The sequence below is a fragment of the Arvicanthis niloticus genome, chromosome 6, assembly GCF_011762505.2.
Source record: "Arvicanthis niloticus isolate mArvNil1 chromosome 6, mArvNil1.pat.X, whole genome shotgun sequence".
Classification (NCBI taxonomy): Eukaryota; Metazoa; Chordata; class Mammalia; order Rodentia; family Muridae; genus Arvicanthis; species Arvicanthis niloticus.
The window spans coordinates 63,726,942-63,750,212 of NC_047663.1; the positions used below are offsets into that span (position 1 = coordinate 63,726,942).

At 46.7% G+C, this 23,271-nt stretch overlaps 1 protein-coding gene across 1 annotated transcript in view; it reads right to left on the reverse strand.

The window, feature by feature from the left end:
• The window catches only part of Galnt10 (polypeptide N-acetylgalactosaminyltransferase 10), a 146,276-nt gene that overhangs the window by 57,990 nt on the left and 65,015 nt on the right, over positions 1-23,271 (reverse strand). Inside the window, exons 2-3 of the mRNA XM_034505238.2 lie at positions 13,032-13,134; positions 8,600-8,738 (exon numbers count right to left, since the gene is read on the reverse strand). Coding sequence (XP_034361129.2) covers positions 8,600-8,738; positions 13,032-13,134 — 242 coding nt within the window. The remainder of the gene's footprint in view (positions 1-8,599; positions 8,739-13,031; positions 13,135-23,271) is intronic.

Here is a 23,271-nt window from a genome sequence, read left to right on the forward strand (position 1 = left end):
CATGGTAGGTTTCTAAAGAAGTGGGTGAGTCCAATTCTGAGGAACAGTATCTAAGCCAGTTCACTTAGGTTAAGAGTATTATGCAGAAGGAAAGCTAATTTATTTGCTTTATAATAAACTCTGTTTTGCTTCAGGCGAGAAGATGGATAGTGTTCTTGTGTGGCCCTGTCTGAGTTTCATTTCTGTTGCGATGATAAAATACCTTGACAAAAAGAAGCTTAGGAGGAAAGGGGCTTATTCTGGTCACAATTCCAAGGTATCATCTACCATATCAGGGAACTCACAGCTGGTCATGTGATGGTCATAGCAGGAGCAATGAGAACTGAAGGAATTCCGTGCCTTCTGCTCAGCCGGCTCTCTGTGGCCACACACCAGTGTTCAGTCTCCTTCCTAAGTGGGCACCTCCGCTGTCTGGGGATGAGACAGCTTTCTCTTTGATGTGCCTGGTTGGAGCCGAATGTGGTGGTGGGTACCTGTCCTCCCAGCCCTGAAAGCACCGGTGCTGATGGGGTGGAAGAGAGGGAGGGTGTCTGCCTGGAGTCCAAGGCCAGCTCCAGCTATGCAGAAACCTAGTGTCAAAACCAAACAAAACTGAAACAGCAGACAGCAGCTCACAGCTGGCTAGAATCAGGAGCAGGAAGATGTGTGGGAGAAAAGATCTGAAGCAAAGTTCTTTATGAAGCCCGTCTCCATTCACAGATGCTTTGCTGGGAGCCAGCCACGCACACCTGCTCAAGACAGCCAGAGGAATGAAGTTCATTACCACTCAGTCATGGGCCTCAGCCCTATCAGGCATCACTGCACAGATTTACATTCCTGACTTTCTTGCCCCTGAATTCAGATGCAGGCAGTCTCAACCAGACCTTGGACTATGATTTGTACGGTTCTACCTTCTCCAGACTTCTTTGTTCTGGTCATAAACAATTGTTTCTTTTTCTTTTCTTTTTTGAGACAGGCTGTTTCTAGCTAGCCAAAAGCTGGCTTAAAACTCACAATGATCCTCCAGCCTCTGCTAATGACTGTGGTTCCTAAGGGACGTCATGGCAGAGGGATAGGTGATAGCTGACAGCTGCTAGAAATGGACTTTACCCCTAGATACTTGGTTCATGAAAGGAGAGAAGTCAAACAAGCTGGAAAGAGTTACAGGTTCCAGAATGTTCTGACATGGTGTCTCCAAGAAGCAAAGAACTCCAAGTCTCTAAGAAGGAAAGTACCAGTATGGCTCACCTTTCTACAAGAGAGAGGATTACTCTTGAGGAATATCACACAGTTATGGAAGGTCGCTGACAACATGAACATAATACATAAAATGAAAGAAGCTCCTTGTAGAACAAAACAGCCCAACCACATTGTTATAAAATGAAAACAAACACTAAAAGCACACATGTTTAGATATACTATGAGCAAAGACCACATGGTTTTCATGTATTGCTTGGGCAGAGTTGGGATCTGAGTGTGTGGGGATGGAGGACTGCTGGTCCCTCAACCTCTATCCCAAGCCAAATGTGGAGAACTTGCCACAAGGAGAGTACTCTGTTCTGTTCCTAAACTAAGCTGCTTAGCTGTCACAATGGTTCCCTGATACCATCCTCATGAGGACAGAGAGGTGATGCTCTTCATTCCATTGCCACGATAAACACAACAACCAAAGGCACAGCGGGGAGGATAAAGTTTTATCTTAGTTAACACTTCCGGGTCATAGTCTGTCACCAAGGGATGTCCAAGCAGGAAATTTATGCTCAAATCTTGGAGGTATGTTGCTTGCTGACTAGCTCACTGGCTCTTGCTTAGCTATCTTTCTTATATAGCTCTGGACCACTTGCCTAAGGAATGGTGATGCCCACAGTGGGCTGGACCCTCCTACATCAATAATCAATCAAGGCCTTAACACAGACTAACCTGATGAAGACAGATACTCAATTGAGAATCTCTTTGTGGTGATTCTAGGCTGTGTCAGGCTGACAGTTAATGCTAACTAGGAGATTCTAGGCTGTGTCGGGCTGACAGTTAATGCTAACTAGGAGAGACACCTTCACCTTTCCTCAGCTCCTCTCTTTTTCCTTAAACTCCTTCAAGACCAACATCACTTAGAATCCCACTCATCTCTAACCAGTCCAACTGGACTTGAACTGCCTGTTCCTGGATAGGTGTGTATCATCTCCAATATGGAGTATGAAATGCAAATGGAGTATGTGTTGGCCATGCTTGATGGACTTTTCTAGCAAAACCTCCTTGAAGTGCTAGTTCAGGGACCTTCAGCCATTAACAAGTACATGACTATGATCCCTTCCTCCTCTCTGTGAAATGTGGGCCTTTATCTCTATGAGAATGTGGTGGTAAAGAGAGTCACGTGCTTTGATCTGCCTTCTACTAGCGTTGTTGACTTTAGCCAAGAGCACTCCTAAGATTCAACCCAGGTCATGCAGTAGACCTCTTTAAAATCATGCCTAAGAGGCTGGAACCACACTGTAACTGTTAAGTGCCCCACCCAGAGCCCAGCATACCAACAAACAAACAAAAACACATGATAAACGGAAGCTTTTATTAAAGATGAACGCAGTATCTACTTCTAGATTTAGAAAATGTCTCTGTGTGTAAGAACAATAAAACAACAATGAAAAATCCAAACTCAGACATACAGACCACCCCTCAGCTAGTGTGACTGTGGGTAGATTTTAGGCAGCATGTGTTGTGGGTGATACATGCCTGTTTGCGTTTTAGCTGCCAGGCAGCCATTTTTGCTTGTAAACCATCAATCTCCACAATTTTCAACCTAAGGCCTGAGCCTACTGAAATCTGGCTTAAAAACCAAGAGGAATAAAAAGTCAATTGGAGAAATTTTATTGGCTGCCATGTTACTTCAAGGCTCGTGAACCTTTAAATCTTGATATTGGGTCCAATGGATCAATAACTGCTATTCTTAAAATAACACCCCATGGTTTAGAAGGAAATTGTTTGATTTTGGAGGAGAGCTGATATATCTCCTGAGAAAGTGGAGGCGCTGCAGAGAAACCTGGGCTTCCTTTCCCACTGCACAGACCCTCTCCACCCACAAGGGTGCTCTGCCCATAGCTGCCTCGGTAACCAAGTGTCACATAAGGATGCCCCAATCCCTGCAGGAATGAGGGCTTCGTTCATTTCTGCTCCTACAGATGTGATGTGCAGCCAGAATTCCACATCCTGGGTGCTTCTGGGGCACTTTATTTTAAAGGTGTCCACTAAGCTTACTTTACTCCATGAATCATGATGAAAAGGATGGAGTCTGCTAACCAGTACTGTGTCTTCTAAGCCTGTCACAAGTCTGCAACAGTGACGGTGGCTGTGGACTCTACAAGAAACGGTAGAGGTGGTGGATGCAACTCTTGTTGACCTCTGAACCCTGAAAGTGAACTATTCTAGACCCATTTTTGTCACCTAGATGAAACACCTTGACCAGAAACAGCCTTTGGAAGGAGAGGATGTAGATCAGCGGCCCTCAGCCTCTCGAATGCAGTGACCTTTTAACACCATTCCTCATGTTGTGGTGACCCCCAACCAAAATCATTTCAGTGCTACTTTATAACTGCAATTTTGCAGTTAGGAGTCATGATGTAAGTGTCTGATATGCACCACTCCCCGCCCCCCCCCCCCAAAGAGGTCTCGACCCACAGGTGGAGAACCACTGGTCTACGTGGTTTATCCCTCCAGGTTAGATACACTCTATCACTGAGGGGAAGTTGAGGCAGTAACTCAGAGCAGCTTGCCACATCACATCTGTAGTCAGGAGCAGAAATGAACGAAGCCCTCATGCCGCCCTTTCGCTCTCCGCTTGCATTCTTCACCCTTAACTGTTCAGGACCCCAAACCAGGGAACGGCACTTCCCACAATGGGCAGGTCTTCTTACCTCAAGACACCCTCAACCCCAAGAGACATTCCTGATAATTCACCGACTGAGGTTGTTTTCTCAGGAGATTCTAGGTTATGTTAAGTTGACGTTTAAAACTAACCAGCATAGGATCCATGTAACCTGACAATAGCCAGTCTTGGGTCAATTTTACACTTAGAAATGTTTTTGAGCCTCTGCTGTCTTTTGCTCCTCAAGGAAGGTGAACTAAAAGCACAACCTGAACACAGCAACTCAGAAATCCCATTTCCGTTTTCAATGACACCACCGCGCACTCGCTGCCTTGTGGTCACACTCTCATTCTGGATGCCTCCCCCAATCTGCTCTTTCCAGGGTCACTCCCCCCTGCCTGTGAACTGTGATTCCACCTCCTCAGCTGCTCTGGCCAGAAACTGACATTGTCCTCAACTCATCTTTCCGTCACCTCCATGCAGCTCCCAGGTTGACTCTGCTGTCTCCACCTTCATGGTGTCCTTAGACCAGCCCTGGCTCCTCTGCTGCTCCCAGCTAACACAAATCACCCGCTCATCTCCTCCTTTGCTGTCACAGACTCCTAGCTTGGCTCCTTGCTCTCATCTGTGGCTGCTGAGAATTATTCATTCTTTGTGTGCATGTGTGTGCGTGCATGTGGGCATATATGTGCCACGCTGCACAGGCACCCTGGGTGTCCACCCTTTCCTTCCACCTTGTTTGAGACAGGGTCTTGTTGCTGCTGTCCATGCCAAGCTAACTGACCCACAAAGCTTCCAGAGATCTCTTGTCCTCTCCTCTCTGTCTCCATCTTGCCGTGGGAATGTTGAGGTTGTAGACACATTCCACCACGTCTTGCTTTAGCTCTTGGACTCTGAACTCAGGTCCTCATGCTTCCATGGCAAGTGCTTTACCCACTGAGCCATCTTCCCGGCCTCCTTTCTGGGGTCCCTGAATATAGCTTTATAGTCACTGCCCAATCTGGAGAAGCTCAAGCCGCCATCTTCCTCTTCTTTGCCACAGATTCCAACTACGTGCACTTTAGACGGACGAGATCATAATTGTCCCAGACTTTCTAGACGTCTCACTTTTCAAGACTTTATGTTTTACTTTGGTCAGTTTGGTTTGCTATGCCTTCAAGTTAATTTTCCCCTGCAATAGCTAACTCATCCTTAGTCCATGCATATTTTATCTCGGACAAAGTTGGTTTTAATTCTGAAGTTTGGGAGCTAGAGAGATGGCTCAGTGTTAGTTAAGAGCACTTGCTGCTCTTGCAGAGGATTCAGTTCCCAGAACCCACTTGACAGCTCATAACCATCTGTAACTGAAGTTCCAAGGGATCCGATGTACTCTTCTGCATTCTGAGGACACCATATCAGTCACGTATACATGGGGTGTATACACATATATGCAAACAAAACACTCACAGGCATAAAACAAAGTAAATCTTCATTTCTAGAGTCTGAGTCTTTCTATATTGTCTACGTCTCTACCTAACTTTATAAACAGAACATAGTTGCAGTACCTGGCTAAGGCCACATTGTATCAGCTCCAGGAGGTTCTGGCCGATGACTGTTTTCATTAACACAGGTCACCTGCCCTGCTACTTTGCACTCCGACGGATTTTTGGCTGGCTATCAGTGTTCACAGTTGAGTGTCTGGTTGTACATCTGCACCTTTGAGCTTTGCATTATGTTAAGTTACTTGAAAACACTTCTATCATTCCAATTTATAATTTATGATGATTTTCAAGACTGGTCCAGAGGGTTAAAGAGTTCCCACCAAGGTAAATAAAGACAACCAGGTTCTATACCTGCCTCCTCTTAAGTTTCAATTTTTAGCTTTCCCAGCCTGAGTGGTGGGAAAAAGCACAGTTATCAGCCTTTGGTGGAGTTTCTCTAGTCCTGCTGGGTAATTCTTTACCCTCCAAGACACATGCTGAAGAAGAAACCTCTGAGTGACCCTCTGCAGGCAGCTCAAGTTCTCTCTGTGCGCACTCTGGGGATCCACTAGATCCCCATCCCCATGGCTAGCAGCTGAGGCATATGCCATCACACTCGGCTTTTATGTGGATACTGGGGATTTGAACTCAGGTCTTTATACTTGTGCTGTAAGCACTTTATCAACTGAGCCTTCTCCCCAGACCATTTCATTGTATCAGTGCGTGTAATACGACTGTCAGGGGTAACGAGCTTCACCTCCCTTTCCATTTGGACTCTGTAACCTGTTGGGAGTTGCAGAGAGGCTCCGGAGAATCTGACCTATTACAATAATCCATACATTCTTTTAAGGAAATTCAGTGTATATCATAAACTAATCATGTTAACACAAAAGGACAAATCAAAAGGGGACATGGGAGTGGGGATGTAGTAGGTGAAAGACTCTGCATCTACTTCTTCCCGAAGTTCAACGTTCGGGATGTAGCAGGTCCTGGCTGCAGGCTGCTGTCATCCCCACTGTGGTTAGCTTGGCACTGGGAAACTGACCATCCAATTGCCTGCATCCCAGAGAGGCCTGACGATCTACTCACTTCTGCAATCGAAACTCCCTTATGTCACCCTCCGTGGGTCCTGAAGAGTGCCTACGTTTGGTTGCCAAGCAGCCCGGTTGGGTTCCCCAGCAAGTAGGAAAAGTGGGCCAGCCCACCAACCAGCCCATGTTCACACTCACTTGGCTGGCAGTGCAGAGGGCAGGCCTGCTCAGAGCCAGTTGGCTACCTTCCACATGCTTGTCCAGCAACTTGGGGCCAACGTGCCTAGCTCCTGTTCTCTGTGGGTGTGTGTCTCCGGGGCAGTTTCTGGTGTAAATAAAGGTGACTGGCATAAGCAAATAGCCCCTCTATCCTGCACTTGGGGTGGTGCTGCCAAAATTCACTTTGAAGGGATAAAAGGAAAAGCGAACCCGGACTCTTGCCTGAGAAGTTGTTTAAGCTAAAAGAAACTGAAGGCAGTGTGCTACACAACAGGTCTAATTTACTCATGTGCTCCCACTGACAAACCGAGGGAAAGTCTCCCCAAAGGGAGATGAGGTCTTCAAGGTATCTGTCTATTTGCTGCTGGAAACTCAGCCTCCACACTTGGTGACTGGAAAAAGCAGGTGTTCAATGTATTCAACACTAGTAAGCAGGAGGCTAGTTGGGTGGACAGGCTGCTAACAGAGGTGCCAAAAGCCTCCTGAGCTCAGAATCCCCTCCCAAGCTGTGGATACATTTCAGGGCAACACTCTTAATGTGGAAGAAAAAAAAAACCAAACATATACAAAATAAGAACGAAAGCCTGTAGAGATGGCTCAGCAGGTGAGGCGATTGCTACCAAGCCTGAGTTCGATCCCAGGAACCTACCTGGTGGAAGGAGAAAAGTTACTCCTGTAAGCCGTCCCCTGACCTTCACAAGCATATGTGCTCTCTCTCTCTCTCTCTCTCTCTCTCTCTCTCTCTCTCTCTCTCTCTCTCTCTCTCTCTCTCTCTCTCTGTCACACACACACACACACACACACACACACAGGGGGGGGACACACCATTTCCAACTTTGGACTATTCAGTTGAGGATTTACTTACTCTATAATCATATAAAAATATCCCTCATGTAATCTATTTCCTCCTTATGTCAGGGTAGCATTTAGTGAGTTAGATGAGCTGGGCCTGACGACAAAGGGCTGTCATCCCAGCTATTTGGGAAGCTGAGGCAGGAGGTCAGAGAGTTGAAGGCCCACACCAGAATAGTGAGAGACGATGAGTCGCCATGTTGCTTCTGAGGAGCTCACGATGGTGGGAGGTTGGGACGATTGGTGTACGTTTTTTACAGTTCTGACAGTTGGTGCTCCTGGTGTCAGGCACAGGTTTGGTCTAGTAATGCCCAGTGTCAGCTCACTGATCCGAACCCAGCAACACCAGTGTGGTTGAACAACACTCTCCTATGACAGCAAAAGCTTCTAGAGCATCACTGAAGACCATCAAACAGATAGTGGATCCCACAGGCAAGCACCCGGGTCCTTCTGTCCCCTCTGGACAAGAGTTTGATGTTCTGGGGGACAGCCTATCTTCCAAGCGAGGCTTCTTGGCTATGTGGTTTCTATATAGTTTCCTATTCTGCCCTCTGTCTGCATCAGAGTCGCCTTCAGGGCTTCTGAGGACACTGATGGCTGATGGCCTCCAGTGTTTCGTGACAGTTAATCTGAGGGAAGGCACAGGAGTGGCCTGGAAAGAGCCCAGTGGGTGAAGTGATTATTGAGCAAGGCACACGACCTGGGTTTGAATTTCTAGAACTCACAGAAAAGCTAGACATGGGTGTGGACTATCTGTCATCCGGGGACTCCACTGGTGAGATGGGAGGAGGGGAGAATTTCTAGGAGCCTGCTGTATACACGGTGAATAACAATCAGACCCTGTCTCAAACAAAGCCAGAGGCAAGAACCTACACCAGGGGTGGTCCTTTTACCTCCACGTGTATTGTGGCACAAGTGCCTCTCACCCACTCTCACAAGTATAACAAATTCCCAGGTGAACTGATGCCACTGTTCTGCAGACACTTGGAGAATTGCTGGTTCCTACTCCGAGTGAAGGATCACACCGGTGCACCATCCCCTACCACACCAGCTCTAAGCTGTCTGATTGCTCAAGCCTCTGCAGGGGCTGTTCCACCGGCTGGCAGCACCTCATGGGGATGTTTGTTTGTTTTAATGAATTCACAACTTAGAGAAATGGGCAAAATCCTTAGACAGCAGAAGATGAGAGACGGGACACTCACTTTGGGTGCCGGATGTCGGGGAGAGAGCGATTCAGGGAGATTTTATCACTGACGTAGATGTTAAATCCGTTTTCCCGGTATGCCTGGTCCACTCTCTCGGCATCGGTCATGGGGTAAGGCTTCCCCTGTTCTCCATGTCCTAGAGGCAGAGAGCAAATTCAGTGTTGCTGGTTTACCTGACATTTACAAGGGTCGAGACTGGGGAACAGAATGACTGGACCTCAGAGAAAGCCTTACACCTGGGGCTGGAGAGATGGCTCAATGGTTGGCACACTGGCTGCTCTTGCAGAGAAGCTCAGACTTGGGTCCTAACATTCACATGGTGGCTCACAACCACCTGTAAATCAAGTTCCAGGAATCAGATGTCCTCTTACTGCTTCCATAGGCACTATATGCCACGTGCTACACAGACTTACATGTAGGCAAAACACTCATACATATAAAACGAAAACATCTTAAAAAAAAAAAATCTTATACTCAGTCATGGGGCACATTAGTTACATTTGCATTATTGTGACCAAGGACCTGCGGAAAGCAACTTAATGTAGGAAGAGTTTTATTTCAGAGAGTTCTGTCCCCCGTCACATGGCTCTGTGCTTCTGGGCCTGTTGTGAAGCAGAACTCACAGTGGCAGGGCTGTGTGAAAGAGGCTGGTAGGCTCAAGGGGTACAGAAAGCAGAAAGCAGAAAGCAGAAAGCAGAAAGCAGAAAGCAGAAAGCAGAAAGCAGAAAGCAGAAAGCAGAAAGCAGATAGCAGAGAGCAGAAAGCAGAAAGAGGGAGCACAGAAAGAGGTCAGAGTGAGATTCGGCCCCAAGGACACCCTCCAACCTCCAATGTTCTACTTTCTGCACAGAGGCCTCACCCATACTTTTATCTCTTCCCAAACTGTCATTGTCTCAGTTTCATCACTGTTGGATCCCAAACCCTGCTGGTGGTGTTCTGGAGGCTTCAAAAGCAGCACCTTCCAGAAACCCCTCTCTCTCCAAGGGTTTCTTTGCAAAGTGGGCAGGTCACTCACTGCTCTCAAAAGAAGCCACGCCCTCTCCCTCCCTCTGCTACCTGGACACTGGAGACAACCTGACTATAGGCCAGCACTATGGACTACTACTAGAACATATATTAACTAAGCCTGCTTCCAGGCTGTGCAAGGAAACCTTTAAGGATAGACACCATGCTTTGTCTGTTGAGACTGAAGACCTTCTCCTCAGGCCCTCACTAGACCATCTTCGTTTGACAGTAATAAATCTCTTCCCTTGAGGAGTTCATCTTGGTGCATTTCTCCTAAACCCATGTCTTCTAGTATCCCCTCTATAAGTTAATCTTCATCAGGTCAGAGTTCCAAAGCTCTGCTTATCTCTGGAGAGGCTCCTACAGACACACCCAGAGTGAGCCCTACTAATCTAAGCACATCTTAAAAACCCCAGATAACCAAGATTAAAAGAATAAGTTTTCTTCTATTTTGTAAATCACATGGGGGCTGGAGAGATGGATCAGCAATAAAGAACACTTTCTCACAGAGGATCCGGGTTTAGGTGCCAGCACCTATACTGTGGTTAACGGCAATCCGTAACTCCGGTTCTAAGGGATCTCAAGTCCTCTTCTGACTGCCTCAGGCATGAGGCACACATGCAGTACTCATACATACACACAGGCAAAACACTCATATAGATAAAATGAAATAAATTAAATTTTTTTTTTCAAGACAGGACTACACAAAAAAAAAAATTTTTTTTTGTGTAGTCCTGGCTGTCCTGGAACTCACTCTGTAGACCAGGCTGGCCTCAAACTCAGAAATCCACCTGCCTCTTGCCCAAGTGCTGGGATTAAAGGCATGCGCCACCACTGCCCGGCATAAATTTAATTTTTACAAAAACTTTGTGTATGTATTTTTGTGTGGGGGTATGTGCAGATATGAGTGCAGTGCCTCTGGAGGCCAGAAGAGGGCACCATATCCTCTGGAGCCAGAATTATAAGGCAGTTGTAAACTGCCTGACATGAGTTCTGGGACCAAACCTGTTATCTCTGTAAGAACAGCAAATGCTCTTACCTGCAGAGCCATCTCTCTAACCCCCAACAATCAAGATGAACTTCACACAAGCATCCCCCCAAATTGTGCAGGAGGAGGTGAGAAGAAAGGGAGGGGTACAAGCACTCACTTGGCCAAGGTCCTGTCCTGTACTCCACTGATCTTTTCCCTGTAGTCACCATAGCAACCCTATCCAGTGGACTTGAGAACTGTCACTCAAAAGGCATATCGAGACTCATAAAAGGTCACAGAACCAAGTGCAAGGGCCTAAGCCCATGCTCCCTGAAGTCTCTCCAGAGCCAGAACCTCCTTCCCTTTCAGTCTCCACCCCCCAGATAGGAGGCAGTTCTACTTTCTCTGAGCTGATGAACCCTCAGCCACAATTGTCTTCTCTGATACCAGCAGCAAGCATGTCTGGGGGAGTCAAATGGGAGGCTATACAGTGATAACTTTCTGTAAGCTGTCAAACACCAGATAAACTTGAAGAGATCTGATTATCATCATTCTAAGTGAGGCAAATGTTCTGTGTCAATCAAACTTGCCATAAACAAGGGCTAGGACATAGCTTCGTGGCAAAGTGTTTGCCTAGAACCTATGAGGTACTAGGTTGGGGCTGGATCCTCAGGCTAGCTGTAAACAAATAATAAATGATTTTTTAAATGCCATGATGATAGAAGATGTTTGATTTCTCTTTAAAGTTGGGATATAATGTAAGAGCTGCCGTATCTACTATACCAGGTCTGCCTGGAAAGTTCTGCTGCCAAGTCCCAGATTCAGTGGACAAAGGGTTGACAACCTCTGTGCTATACTTCTGAGAAGGGTCTCTAATGTTCCAAGAGCCTGTTCTCTGGGCTTCTCATGAACTTCTTGTGACTAAGAACAGACACAACCCTGAGGAAAGCATCTCTAGGGTCCACGTGGCTGTGTCCAACAGTTAGCCACTCTAACAGCTTAGGGCCAGCTGCCCTCTGGGTATTACAAAACCAAGGTCAGTGAGGCTGCTTTAGTGCAGCAAGTGGAAAGATGTCTGACCTCTGCTCAGAACCAGGCTCCAAGAGACCTGCACAGCAATAGTCAGCTCCAAATGCTGAGGAGAGGAGAGGGGGCAAAGGCCAGCCAGCCAGACCTCGGCGCAGCAGCCGGGCAATGCTGTGGTTTCTGTCTTCTCATCAGACAGGGTCCTCTGTGATGGTAGAGGCCCCATGTGTACTTAGCGCTCCTCAGTCTTGTTAGTCACTTTTTCTTTTTATAATTAGGCAACTTCATAAATTACTTAAAAATATTTACTCTTTAATACTTATGTATAATTTTATTTCAACAAACAAGAAATTAAGCAGCCATTTGCTTTTCTTAATCTCTCTGCTGTTCTTTCTTCCCTCGCCAGGCAGCCCTATATTCTAATAATTCAGGCACAACTGTCTGGCCAGCTGTCTCTTTGCAGATGTTTCCTTTCTTAATTTAAAGGCGTACCCTTCAGATTTCATGTAACATTCCTGGCACATAGAGTACAATGTGTCAGGGCTGGGGATGCCCTGGGCATCAGCTCAGTTATTACACCCATTCTCTTCTGAGCTTTGTGGTGAGTTGGTTTTGTCATGAATAATTTAGAAGGGACACCTTTAACCCAGATCACCACACACCATTTGAATCCCTCTTGCTGCTGTATCCACTTTCCACTCAAGCAAAGCAACACTATAGCCATCTTCTCCCTCCACACCCTGGAACGACTTTCTGAGGCTGCCCAAGCAGACTGCATGAGGTCATCAGTAGATGGAGAGAGAGAGGCTCAGAAAGCGTGGAATTCAGTGGTAGACCCACAGGCTTGCAAGTGGCCTTGCAGCTGCTCTCCTGACCTTTGCTTGGACCCTGCAGAGGAGAATCTCCACACAGTCTCTGTACCTTTTTGTGCTGGCCCTTCCCCCATCAGCCTTACAGGGATGGTGACAAAGCCTTATTAGCAAAAGGAATCTGTAGTCGGTGAGGAACTGGCTCTGCCTTCCAGTCCTGGGTTCCAGTCCCAGGATGACCTTGTTCTCTCCCTGGGTGATGGCTGGTAGGTGGCAGCATCTCTCTGGGGTACAGAATCCCTCTTAGTCTGTGGTCCATAAAGACCAATCAGAGGGTGGAACTTAATCGTGATCAATCCCAATTGGAAACATTGTTCCTTACTTTGGGATGGAGACAAAGTCACTTGCTGATATGCAGGTGGCAGGGCAAACGTGAAGACAGTGGATCTGGTGCTGACAGCAGAGGTCACACGGATGAAAGGTAGGTACGGTTATTAGGAAAGACGGTGGGAGGCAGGAAGTGAACAAGAGGTCCAGAAAACCCCTAACACACTCAGCACATGTGCACACACCCATGGCACACTTACACAATGCCCACACTCATCCCCGCCCTCCATACCTACGCGCTGCGCGTCCCTCCTGATAGCCTCCTTGTTATGCCAGTCCTTCAGCCTTTGTTCAGCTCCCAAGAAAAATGGCTTTTTTTGTCGACTGTGAAATTCCTTTAAAAAAAAAAAGAAAGAAAAAGAAGAAACCATGAAAAAGAAGAAAAGGGGAATAATGGCAGTAACAATGGCTCAGAGGCTATGCTGCTTAAAGAGAACACTATCTGTCACCTGTCCGGCCCTCAGCATCTTCCTGAGTGCTGGCCATGTGCCTGTTAGATGGTGGTGAGCCCCTGTAATCCGAACACCCGGGAGGCAGAGGCAGGAAGAGCACGAGTTCTAGGCCAACTTGGCCTATACAGTGAGACACTTGTCTCAGGTCAAACCAAAACAAAAATAAGCAGAGGCTAAAGGGCACAGTTCAGTGGTAGACTGCGTGCTTAGCATTCACGAGGCCCTGGGTTCGATCCTCAGAACTCCAAAGGAACAATCAAGAAATACATGACGTTAGTTGGTTTGAGTAACATATTTACTTTCTTAAAGATGTATTTAATCTCTCTCTCTCTCTCTCTCTCTCTCTCTCTCTCTCTCTCTCTCTCTCTTTCTCTCCCCCTCTCTCTCTGTCCGTGTGTGTGTGTGTGTGTGTGTGTGTGTGTGTGTGTGTGTGTGTGTGTGTTTTGGGTATGTCTGTGGAGGCCAGAAGAGGGCATCGGATCCCCAGCAGCTAGAGTCACCAGCAGTTGGGAGCTGCCAGACACAGATGTTAGGAACTGAGTGTAGGTCCTCTGCAAGACTAGGCAGGGCACACTTTTAACCACTAAGCCATCTCTCTAGCCCCAGTATATTTCACTGAGCCCAATCCACCTTCTCTAAAACATTAGCATCTTGACATGCAGTCAATATAACACATAATTGTGGCATTTACTCTGGTTTTGGACTAAGACTTTGAACTCCTCCTGGCTTCACGTCAATTCAAACACCTTTCCAGTGCTCTGGAACTGCAGGTGGCTGAGTAACGGCCACAGCCAGGGCAGAGCCTGGGAAATGAGTGTCAGGTGCTGGGATGACAGATTCCTGCTCTCACAAGAGTCCTGGGAGCTCAAAATCAGGGTCTCACACTTGTGTAGCAAGTGCTTGACCCACCGAGCTCCAAGCACACAACTCTTAAGTAACATCGATCATGTAATATTATGTAAAGCAGCACCCCCAGACTTCAACCCAGACGTACTCGGCTGCTTCCATAACACTGCACACCCTGAGGTGTGTCTCTCAAAATTGAGATCATTTTCTTTGTTTGCAATCATCTTCTGATACTTTTCCTTCCCCCAGCTTCCAGACCATTCCCTTGCCACAGGCAATGAAGGCAAAGAGAAGGAACACCTTGAGGACGTGAGCTAGTTGGGGAGCCTGGCGGAATGGACTGGAAATCCCTTTAGACAGCAAATGGTAAACACATGTTGATGTGCTCACACTGACTGTGTCTGGGACCCATGTGCCCTTAGTCAGCGTTCCAAAGGAATCCATCATGGTCCCAACAGCCGCTCACTCACTCACTCATCCAAACGGAATTTTAATCTTTGTTTAATCACCGTTTAGTGTGTCTGGCACCCTTTGAGGAGAGGAGAGAATGGGGAAACAAAGCCAACTCCAATCTGCTGGAGAAAAGATTGGTCAGAGCACACTCTCCAATCTCAAGACTGCAGACTTGGCAGAGCCTGTCAGCAAGGGTGTTTGAACCTCTGGCCCAAAAGAAAAGGGAAAAGGTTGTGGGCTTCAGCCAGGTGTCAGTCTGTATTTAGGGGGCAGTCTTTGCTGAAGATGTTAGGGTGATTCTCTAGACTCTCAATCCACCCTTCAGAGGACCTGGAATGATTTTGCTTCAGAATCACATGCATTGTTTACTACACTTGCTCTTAGCCAAAAGGCCAAGAAGCAATTCACATGCACTGTTGAATGCCCAACATTAAGTAGATTATTCCTATATCCTGTGTGAGTGTGTGTGTGTATGTGTGTGTGTGTGTACGATACACACAGAGAATCACATAGACAGACACGCACGCACGCACGCACGCATGCACGTCAGAGTGGACCAAGTAGAACTTATTTAGCTAAATGAATAAAGTTGTTTTATATAAGGTATCCTGGTGTGATGAGAACAGCCCCCATAGGCTCACATGTCTGAATGCTTGGTTGCCACTTAGTGCAACTGTCTTGGAGGTGTAGACTATTGCAGCCTTGTTGAAGGCATGTCACTGGTGGTGGGCTTTGAAGTTTCCAAACTCCATGCCATGCCCAGTGTCTCTCTGCCTCCTGCCTGCAGATCAGGATGTAAAGGGCTCAGCTACTGGTTCTCATTGGCATGTCTGTCTGTTTCCCACCATGATAATCACAGACTCACCCTCTGAAACTGTAAGCAAGCCCCCAGTTAAATGCTTTCTTTTATTAAGAGTTGCTTTGGTCATGGTGTCTTTTCACAGCAATAGAAGGGAATCTGGACAGTTGTCGGTTGAAATTCTCTATGAATTTTAAGGCCAAACACTGAGTAATTTTCACTCAGTAAACAAGGGATTACTGAAGGCCTACTGTGTCCAAGGAATTCTGGGAGAGGCAAAGTGTGGTGGGTAACCTTAGGGTCAATTTGATTGGACTTATCATCACCTAGGAGACACACCTTTGAGAGTGTCTTGAGAGAGCATTAACCAGAGAGGTTTAACTGAGGAAGTAAAGTATACCCTCAGTGTAGATGGTACCATCCCTGTGGTCCAGGGTCCCAGACCTTACAAAAAGGAGAATGAACGGAGTGCCGTCTCTCTCTGCTTACTGATTGTAGACCCAATGTGACAGTGTCTCACACTCAGCTCCTGTCACCATGCCACCCCTGACATGATGGACTATATATAACCTTCTTAAACCATTAATATAAACCCTTCCTGGGGCTGAAGAGATGGCTTAGTGGCTGAGAGCATTGGCTGCCCTTTCAAAGGACTTGGGTTTTATTCCTGGAACCTACACATTAACTCACAAGCATCTGTAACTCCAGTTCCAGGGGATCTGATGCTCTCTTCTGGCTGCCACAGGCACTAGGGAAGTACAGGGTACTGACTACACGCAGACGAACGCCCACACACATCAAAAAACAAAACAAACCATCTTCCTTCTGTAAGTTGCTTTTGACGATGTTGTCATAGCAATGAGAAAAGTAGCTAATACATATAGTTAAGTAAGACAGTCCACGGGTTCAAGAAATCGCATAAGAAAAGGCACATATCACTACAGTGTATTGCCTTCTTCCCACCGGGGACGACTGGGTAAGGATTCCTACAGAAGAGTCTTTGGGATGGGTGTGGAAGAATGGGAAAGGGTTTGCTTCGGAGCCATGCGGGGCGGGGGTGGGGGACTCCAGCTGGAGGAGATGCATGAACCAAGAAATGGAGACTAGCAGTGAGAGACAGATTTACTTAAGGGCAAAGGCCTGACATGTCGGGAATAAATAAGGCTCAAAGGGCCGACATGAGCCACACAGTAGGAGGAAGTCGGACCAGTGCTGTTCGGCAGGTGAGAGCCACCGTCTCTCTGAGGGAGAAATGAGGCAGAGTAGAGCTCAGGAATAAGTACTGAAGCCCACATGCTTTTGATCAACCTCCTCTTTTTCCTCTTCCCCCTCCTTCTCTGAGATAAGTGGGGATGGAGTCCACTCATTTTCCTCTAGAAGAAATGTCTTCTCTTCCAAACTGAGGGCCACTCTTACCTTCACCCTCACAAAGAAGGCTCAAGTGAGAGGTTGACAACGTTAGCCTCAACCTGACCTGATGTTTTGAGAAAATGTATATGGGGGGGGGGGGATTTGTTTGTTTTTAACTTTAACCAGAACCAGATGGTATGAGAACACACTTGAACCTAACCAGTACCAGGCCCTGGAGAGTCTCAGAATCGAGTACCAGGTGGGAACTGAGACGCCATCTTGGGCAAGCTGCCCCAGCACTGCAGAACAACCTCAGGGCTCCACACTTCATGTTCCTTTGGACGCTCATCTAAGGACCGCCTGTCTCCCCAAACTGTCTGTGAACCCCAGAAAACCAGGTCTTACTTTCACTGACTACTGAATGGACACATCTGCCTCCACTTTATTTTTTTCTGGATGGAAGGAAGGTCACACAGGGATTAGACAGGCCTAGCACAGTCACAAGGACATAATACCATAAAGTGCTTAACTTTATCCTCTGATCAAGTGGCTTCAGGTCAGTTTAATTGGGCTGCAAAATTCTAAAGACAGAGGGCTCGCCTGACCCTAAAATGATTTTTAAAAGATGCCTCAGGCTTTGACCTCTCATTCCGGATTCATTGCCAGTCAGCATCCTGTCTGTCTATATTCCTAGCCCTGAGGCCAGTGGCAGAGGTTCTGCTTGTCTTTTCTCTGGGGCTGCTTTCATTGTCATGGAAGTAGCACACATTTTAGCTCACAAGCACATACACCCACACACATCCAGTCACACACCCTCCTGGCTTTTCAGTGAGAGAAAAACTATCTTGCTTGATTTGTTCCGATCTGGTCTTAACTGAGACAAGCATCTTCTGTTGAGAAGCCTTTGTTGAGGTGGCAGGGAGTCTGAAGGGGACCTGGAAGACCGGGCTCTCTCATTCCTTCTGTCCACATGTAGGAGGAGGGTCCACAGATAGGGTCCTGTGTCTGTCTAGGTCTCTACAATTTGGCCAGAGCATTAGTAGAAAAATGATCAGTTTGAAAAATGCTGAGGTGGCACCACAGAAATGTGTCCAGATCTAGCAAGTTTAAAGTATCCTGGGAGGCGGGGATGATGTGAAAAAGTCAATTTAATTTCTAAATACCAGCAATGAAACATTGGGAACTGAACTACCATTTACAACAGTGCCAACATATCAAACGCTTACAGGACAAACTGAACAAAATAGCCAAGACACACATTGAAAACTACAAGTGAGTGCCTGAGGAAGAAGAGCAATAGGTAAGCCAGGACACAGGTGGCATTAGAATTTAGAAAGACTAGATGTCAAGATGCCAATTCTCCCAGAGGTGTGAGGTGTAGGCCAGAGGATCATAAGATTCACAGCGGCCTCAGATGCATAGTGAGACCCTGCCTCAAAAACAAAATGATGCTGGTCCTTAAAGGATTGATCTATAGACACAACATAATCCTGGCAGAAACATGAAGGACTTGTGTAGATAGCTAAACAATGATACAGACAGGAGAAAGCTGAAGGACACATAGACACCTTTCAAGGTTTGGCTCATGGCTACAGTGAACAAGAGAATGTCCTCAAGTGAGGACAGACAAATGACTCATGAGGTCATGTATAGAACAAGTGTATAAACCCCCTCCTACCCCCAGAGTGCACACACACATCCATGTACATATGCACACACATGCTCGATCATACATGTACACACATGTACACACTCACACACATGCATGTACATATAAACTTATTGATCAAATTCTGAACAAAAGGGTACAGAATCATTACATCCGACACACCAAAATCCAACACAAACTTTTCTTCCAGCATGGTGTTGCTCTCTGCAATCCCAGCACTTGTGAGGCTGAGGCAGGAGGATGGTAAATACAGAAGAATAGAATGCAGGTTAGCATGGGCTGTAGGAAGAACGGGTCACAGACAGACAGACTAGCAAAGCTCAACCCTATCTCTCAGTGCACACGAAAGGAGACTGGGTCACTGGACCAAACAGAAGACAGAAGTATGCGGGCTACATCCTAGTGACTTGGCATTATTTAGGCAAATCTTCCTTTCCGTTTTCATATGAGTGTATGTGAATCTACATGTGTGTGGGCACATATATGTGAGTGTGCATGCATGTGGAGGCTCAAGGTTGGTGTCTGGAATCATCCCCGCATATCTCTTCTTCCACCTTCTTCATGGAAGCAGGGTTTCTCAATCAAACCCAGAGCTCACTGGCTAGTCTCAGTAGCCAACTCGTTCTTCAGCTCTTTTATCTCCACCTTCCCAGGCTGGAATCACAAATGGGCTGCCAGACCCACCTGATGAGATTCTAGTCCTCATGCTTGGGGGGGGGGGGCACTAGGGAGAGAAGTGTTCTAACCACTGTGCAATTTTCCTAGCCCATAGGCAAATACTTGTTGTTGTTGTTGTTGTTGTTGTTCCTCTTCTTCTTCTTCTTCTTCTTCTTCTTCTTCTTCTTCTTCTTCTTCTTCTTCTTCTTCTTCTTCTTCTTCTTCTTCTTCTTTTCTTCTTCCTCCTCTTCCTCCTCCTCTTCTTCTTCCTCTTCCTTCTCCTCCTCTTCTTCCTCCTCCTCTTCTTAGAGACAGGGTCTCCCTATTATATAGCTGTCCTGGAACTTGCTATGTGGACCAGGCTGACCTTGAATTCACAGAGATCTGTCAGCCTCTGCCTCCTGAGTGCTGGGATTAGATGTGTGTCACTATTCTCTATGTAAATGCTTCTTAAAATAAGACAGCATCACTTTTGCTGAATTAGATGGAATTCATTACAACTATACCTTTTGCTCTTCAAGGCACAAGCTGTGGACTAGAATATAGCGCAAAGTGTAACTGATGAAGGACTTACTTTCAGAGTGCTCCAAGAACATTCAGAACCCCAGGTGTTGGTCATTAGGGAATAGGACTCAAACCTACCATAAAGCATCACTTACTACTTAGCAGGATAGTGTAACCGAACACACAGAAAACAAGTGTTGGCAGGATGTGGGCAGAGAAACTGGAGTCCATGTGATCGTTGGTGGGAATGGCAGTGGGAACACAGCTACTGTGGACAAGGTTGGAGATCTCTCAAAAAGGTAAACAGAGCGATATCACATGACTCAGCGACTCCTTACCTAAATGAACGGACCGGAGATACTCGGACCCGGACACCCATGTTCACTGCAGCACTGGTCATGACCACCCAAAGACACAACTCAAGTAGTGTTCAGTATAAATAAGGTGTGGCCCAGGCACACAGGAGAACACAGCTTAACCATAGACGGGGCAAACGTTCAACATAGATAGACCTTGAAAACATCAATGCCTAGTGAGATAAGCTAGACACAGAGGATGTATATTATAAGGTTTTAATTCTGTAAGCACCTAGAAGATAAAACCAGTAAAAGAGAGACTAGAGACAGGTATTGCTGTGGAGTAGAGAGAGATGAGTGGCCTTTGGAGAAAGGTAGGGAAACGGTGGCAACAGACAGCACTGGGAATGTATGTAGAGCCCAGAATTACACACTTGCCAATGGATGGAACTAAAATGTTACGTTGCCTCCCTCTTCTGCAACCTAGTTTCAGCACTTACATATCCAGATGCCACATGTATGTTTGCATAGAAAGGGCTCTTTGAAAACTGGGGAAGAGCTCAGCTGATAAAGTCCTTGCCTTGCTAATGCAGGGGACCCGAGTTCAATCTCCAGAAGCCACATAAAAAAATCCACTGAAAGGCACAAACAGGTGGGTCCCTGGTACTGCCTAGCTGGCCAACCTACATCAAGTTCCCAGCCCACGAGAAACCCTGCCTCAAAAGAATGATATGGACAATGGGACAATGCCCTAGGAGTAACACTCAAGGTTGTCCTCTGGCTTACACACACACACACACACACACACACACACACACACACACGTACACTCCCTCCTTACATACACACTCACCTACAGGCATCCAGACACACATGCATACATTAAATAAAGGCTGTTTGAAGTCCCACAGAAAGACGCCTAGCTTTGTTTATTTGATACAGCATTTCAAAATTTTATCTGAATAGAAGTCTCCCCTCCCCCCACTCACCCCCAGCCTCCAAGAAGTGATTAATGTAGCCAGGGAGGAAACTCGGGGACCTCATTTTTCTGCTACTAATTACAGGGTTCGTGAGAAAGAACATAGCATGGTTCCTCACCACACAACTGGCAACTGGGTTTTTGATTCCGCTTTGTTTCTTCAAAGCATTTTGATGCTGAACGTGGTGGCACGTGCCCGTAATCCTGGAGGGATGGTGAGTGTGGGGCCAGCCAAGGCTATACTTCGAGAATTTCTCTTAGAAACGCAAAACACAACAAAAACCACCGCCAAGGAAAGGTTTATAGACACAAAACAGCTGCACTCAATCTCAGTAACTTGGCAGGAGGGAAATGAAGTTTATGGTAACAACTTTAGAAGCACCCATATCCATCTCTTTAGCCATCTGTCCACCTATCGATCCATCTTCAGCCCATTGATCCATCTACACATCCAGCTTCTGCTGCCATGCTTTCCCTACCATGGACCACCCTCTTAAACTGTGAGCCCCAAATCAAACCTCCCTTAAGTTGCTGTATATCATGTATTTTGTCACAGCAATGGAAAAGGCAACTGTCCTAGGCTAGCAGACAGACAGACAATCCCCAGCAACTGTCCTAGGCTAGCAGACAGACAGACAATCCCCAAAGAGATGCAAAATCCCCCATGGGGGAAGCAGGACTTCCAGCTATATGTGAACTACCACAGATGAATATTGAGAGGAGGCTGGAGAAAGTACCCATTGGCCTGTGGACCTGTGAGCAAGATTTAGCAGCTGTGTGAAATCTCTGCACATGGGGGTGGGGATAGTCTACAACAAAGCACGCAGTCTCTGGGAGCAGAATAAAATGATCTAAGGGGCTCATATCAATTTGTCCCTTGCACATAGGGGTGTCAAAATCCAAAGTATTTGAGCCTTGGCCTCCCAACTCTTTTCACCCTCTGAGACAGTGTTTCTCTATGTAACAGCTTTGGCTGTCCTAGAACTCACTCTATAGACCACGCTGGCTCCAAACTCACAGAGATCCCCCTGCCTCTGTCTCCCAAGTGCTGGGATTAAAGGCACGTACCCACGCCCAGCTCAATTTATTTCTTGAATACCCAAATTATGTCTTCCTTGCATAGCCTGTTCAGAGCTCATGCCGCTCATGAAGCCTCCTCCTGTGCAGCTGCATTTAAAAACAGATTTTATTGGGCCCTGAATGCTCTATTTTTCTCTCTTTGGAAGTTAGGGCACAGTCTTAAGTTATGGCTGTTTGCATACATGTTGTTCCCTCCCACTGGACACTACACAGTGTTTTCAAACTGTCTGTGAAGAAGGACGAATCTGTTTGAGTTTCTGAGTCATTGAGAATTAAAACCAAAGATCTAAGAGTGAGCAAGCATCTTTTACAATCCTGGCCTCTAAGCATGGGATGGGTCCTGTGCACATGTGTGCATGCAAATACACACACACACACACACACAGAGCTTCCCTCCGTGATTGCAGTGCTTATAGTGAGTTCCAGGACAAAAGGGAACAAATCATGGCCAAAGTCACATAATCCCACACAAATCCCTGAGCGCTTTCTCCATCTGGCAGGGTAAGAGAAAGTCAAGGGGATTTGGAGTGGGGATCAATTTGCCATGGAGCTGTGGGCTCTGAAGATCAAGGAGACCATGTGTAGATGGCCCAGGGAGCAGAAAACAGTTTCATCAGATAGCCTGTAATGAAGTAGAGGCTTCAATCCTACATCCACAAGGACTCTGTTCTGCCACCAACTTGAAATAGTCGGGGTCAGACCCTTACCCCAGTTCTTCTTACTTGGCTTCGTGCGGTCATAGTTCCTGTTAGACATCCTGCCACTTAAGAGCCCTGGCTGGCTGACACCTTGATTTGGATTTTGTGAGAAAACCCAGCCAAGCCCACTCAGAGGCAAGACCTATAGAGTTTCTAGCTTTAAAATGTGTGATGATTTGTTCCAAGGCAACAGAAAACAACTGTACCTCTTAACGACATTTTGTTTTCTGCTCTATTCTTCCAAACTAGCTGCTAACAAAACCTTTTCACTTTATGTTTTCTTCTAGAACCTTCTACAAGCCCACCAAGCGATGGGCTCTTGGCTCCTTCCTTTTAAACATGAGCAGATTCTGTGAATTTTCCCAGCTAATAGGATTTCCCGGGGCAGATGCCTTATCTGTGTACCAAGGGTGTGCTAGGTGCCTGTGGAGGCCAGAGGAGATCAGAATTCGAGTTACAGACTGCTGTGAGCCGTGACATGGGAGCTGGGAATCAAACCCAGGTCCTCTGGAAGAGCAGCCAGTGCTCTTAACTGCTGAGCCACCTCTCCAGCTCCAAGCCACCAAGTTTTAGAGCCAACTGTCGAGTGAGTACCAGCACTAACTGGAGCAAGTGTGTAGCCTGTACCTTACGAAGTTCGACATGCAACCCTGACCTACATCTGTTCAACAGCAGTCCACCGCCCATGT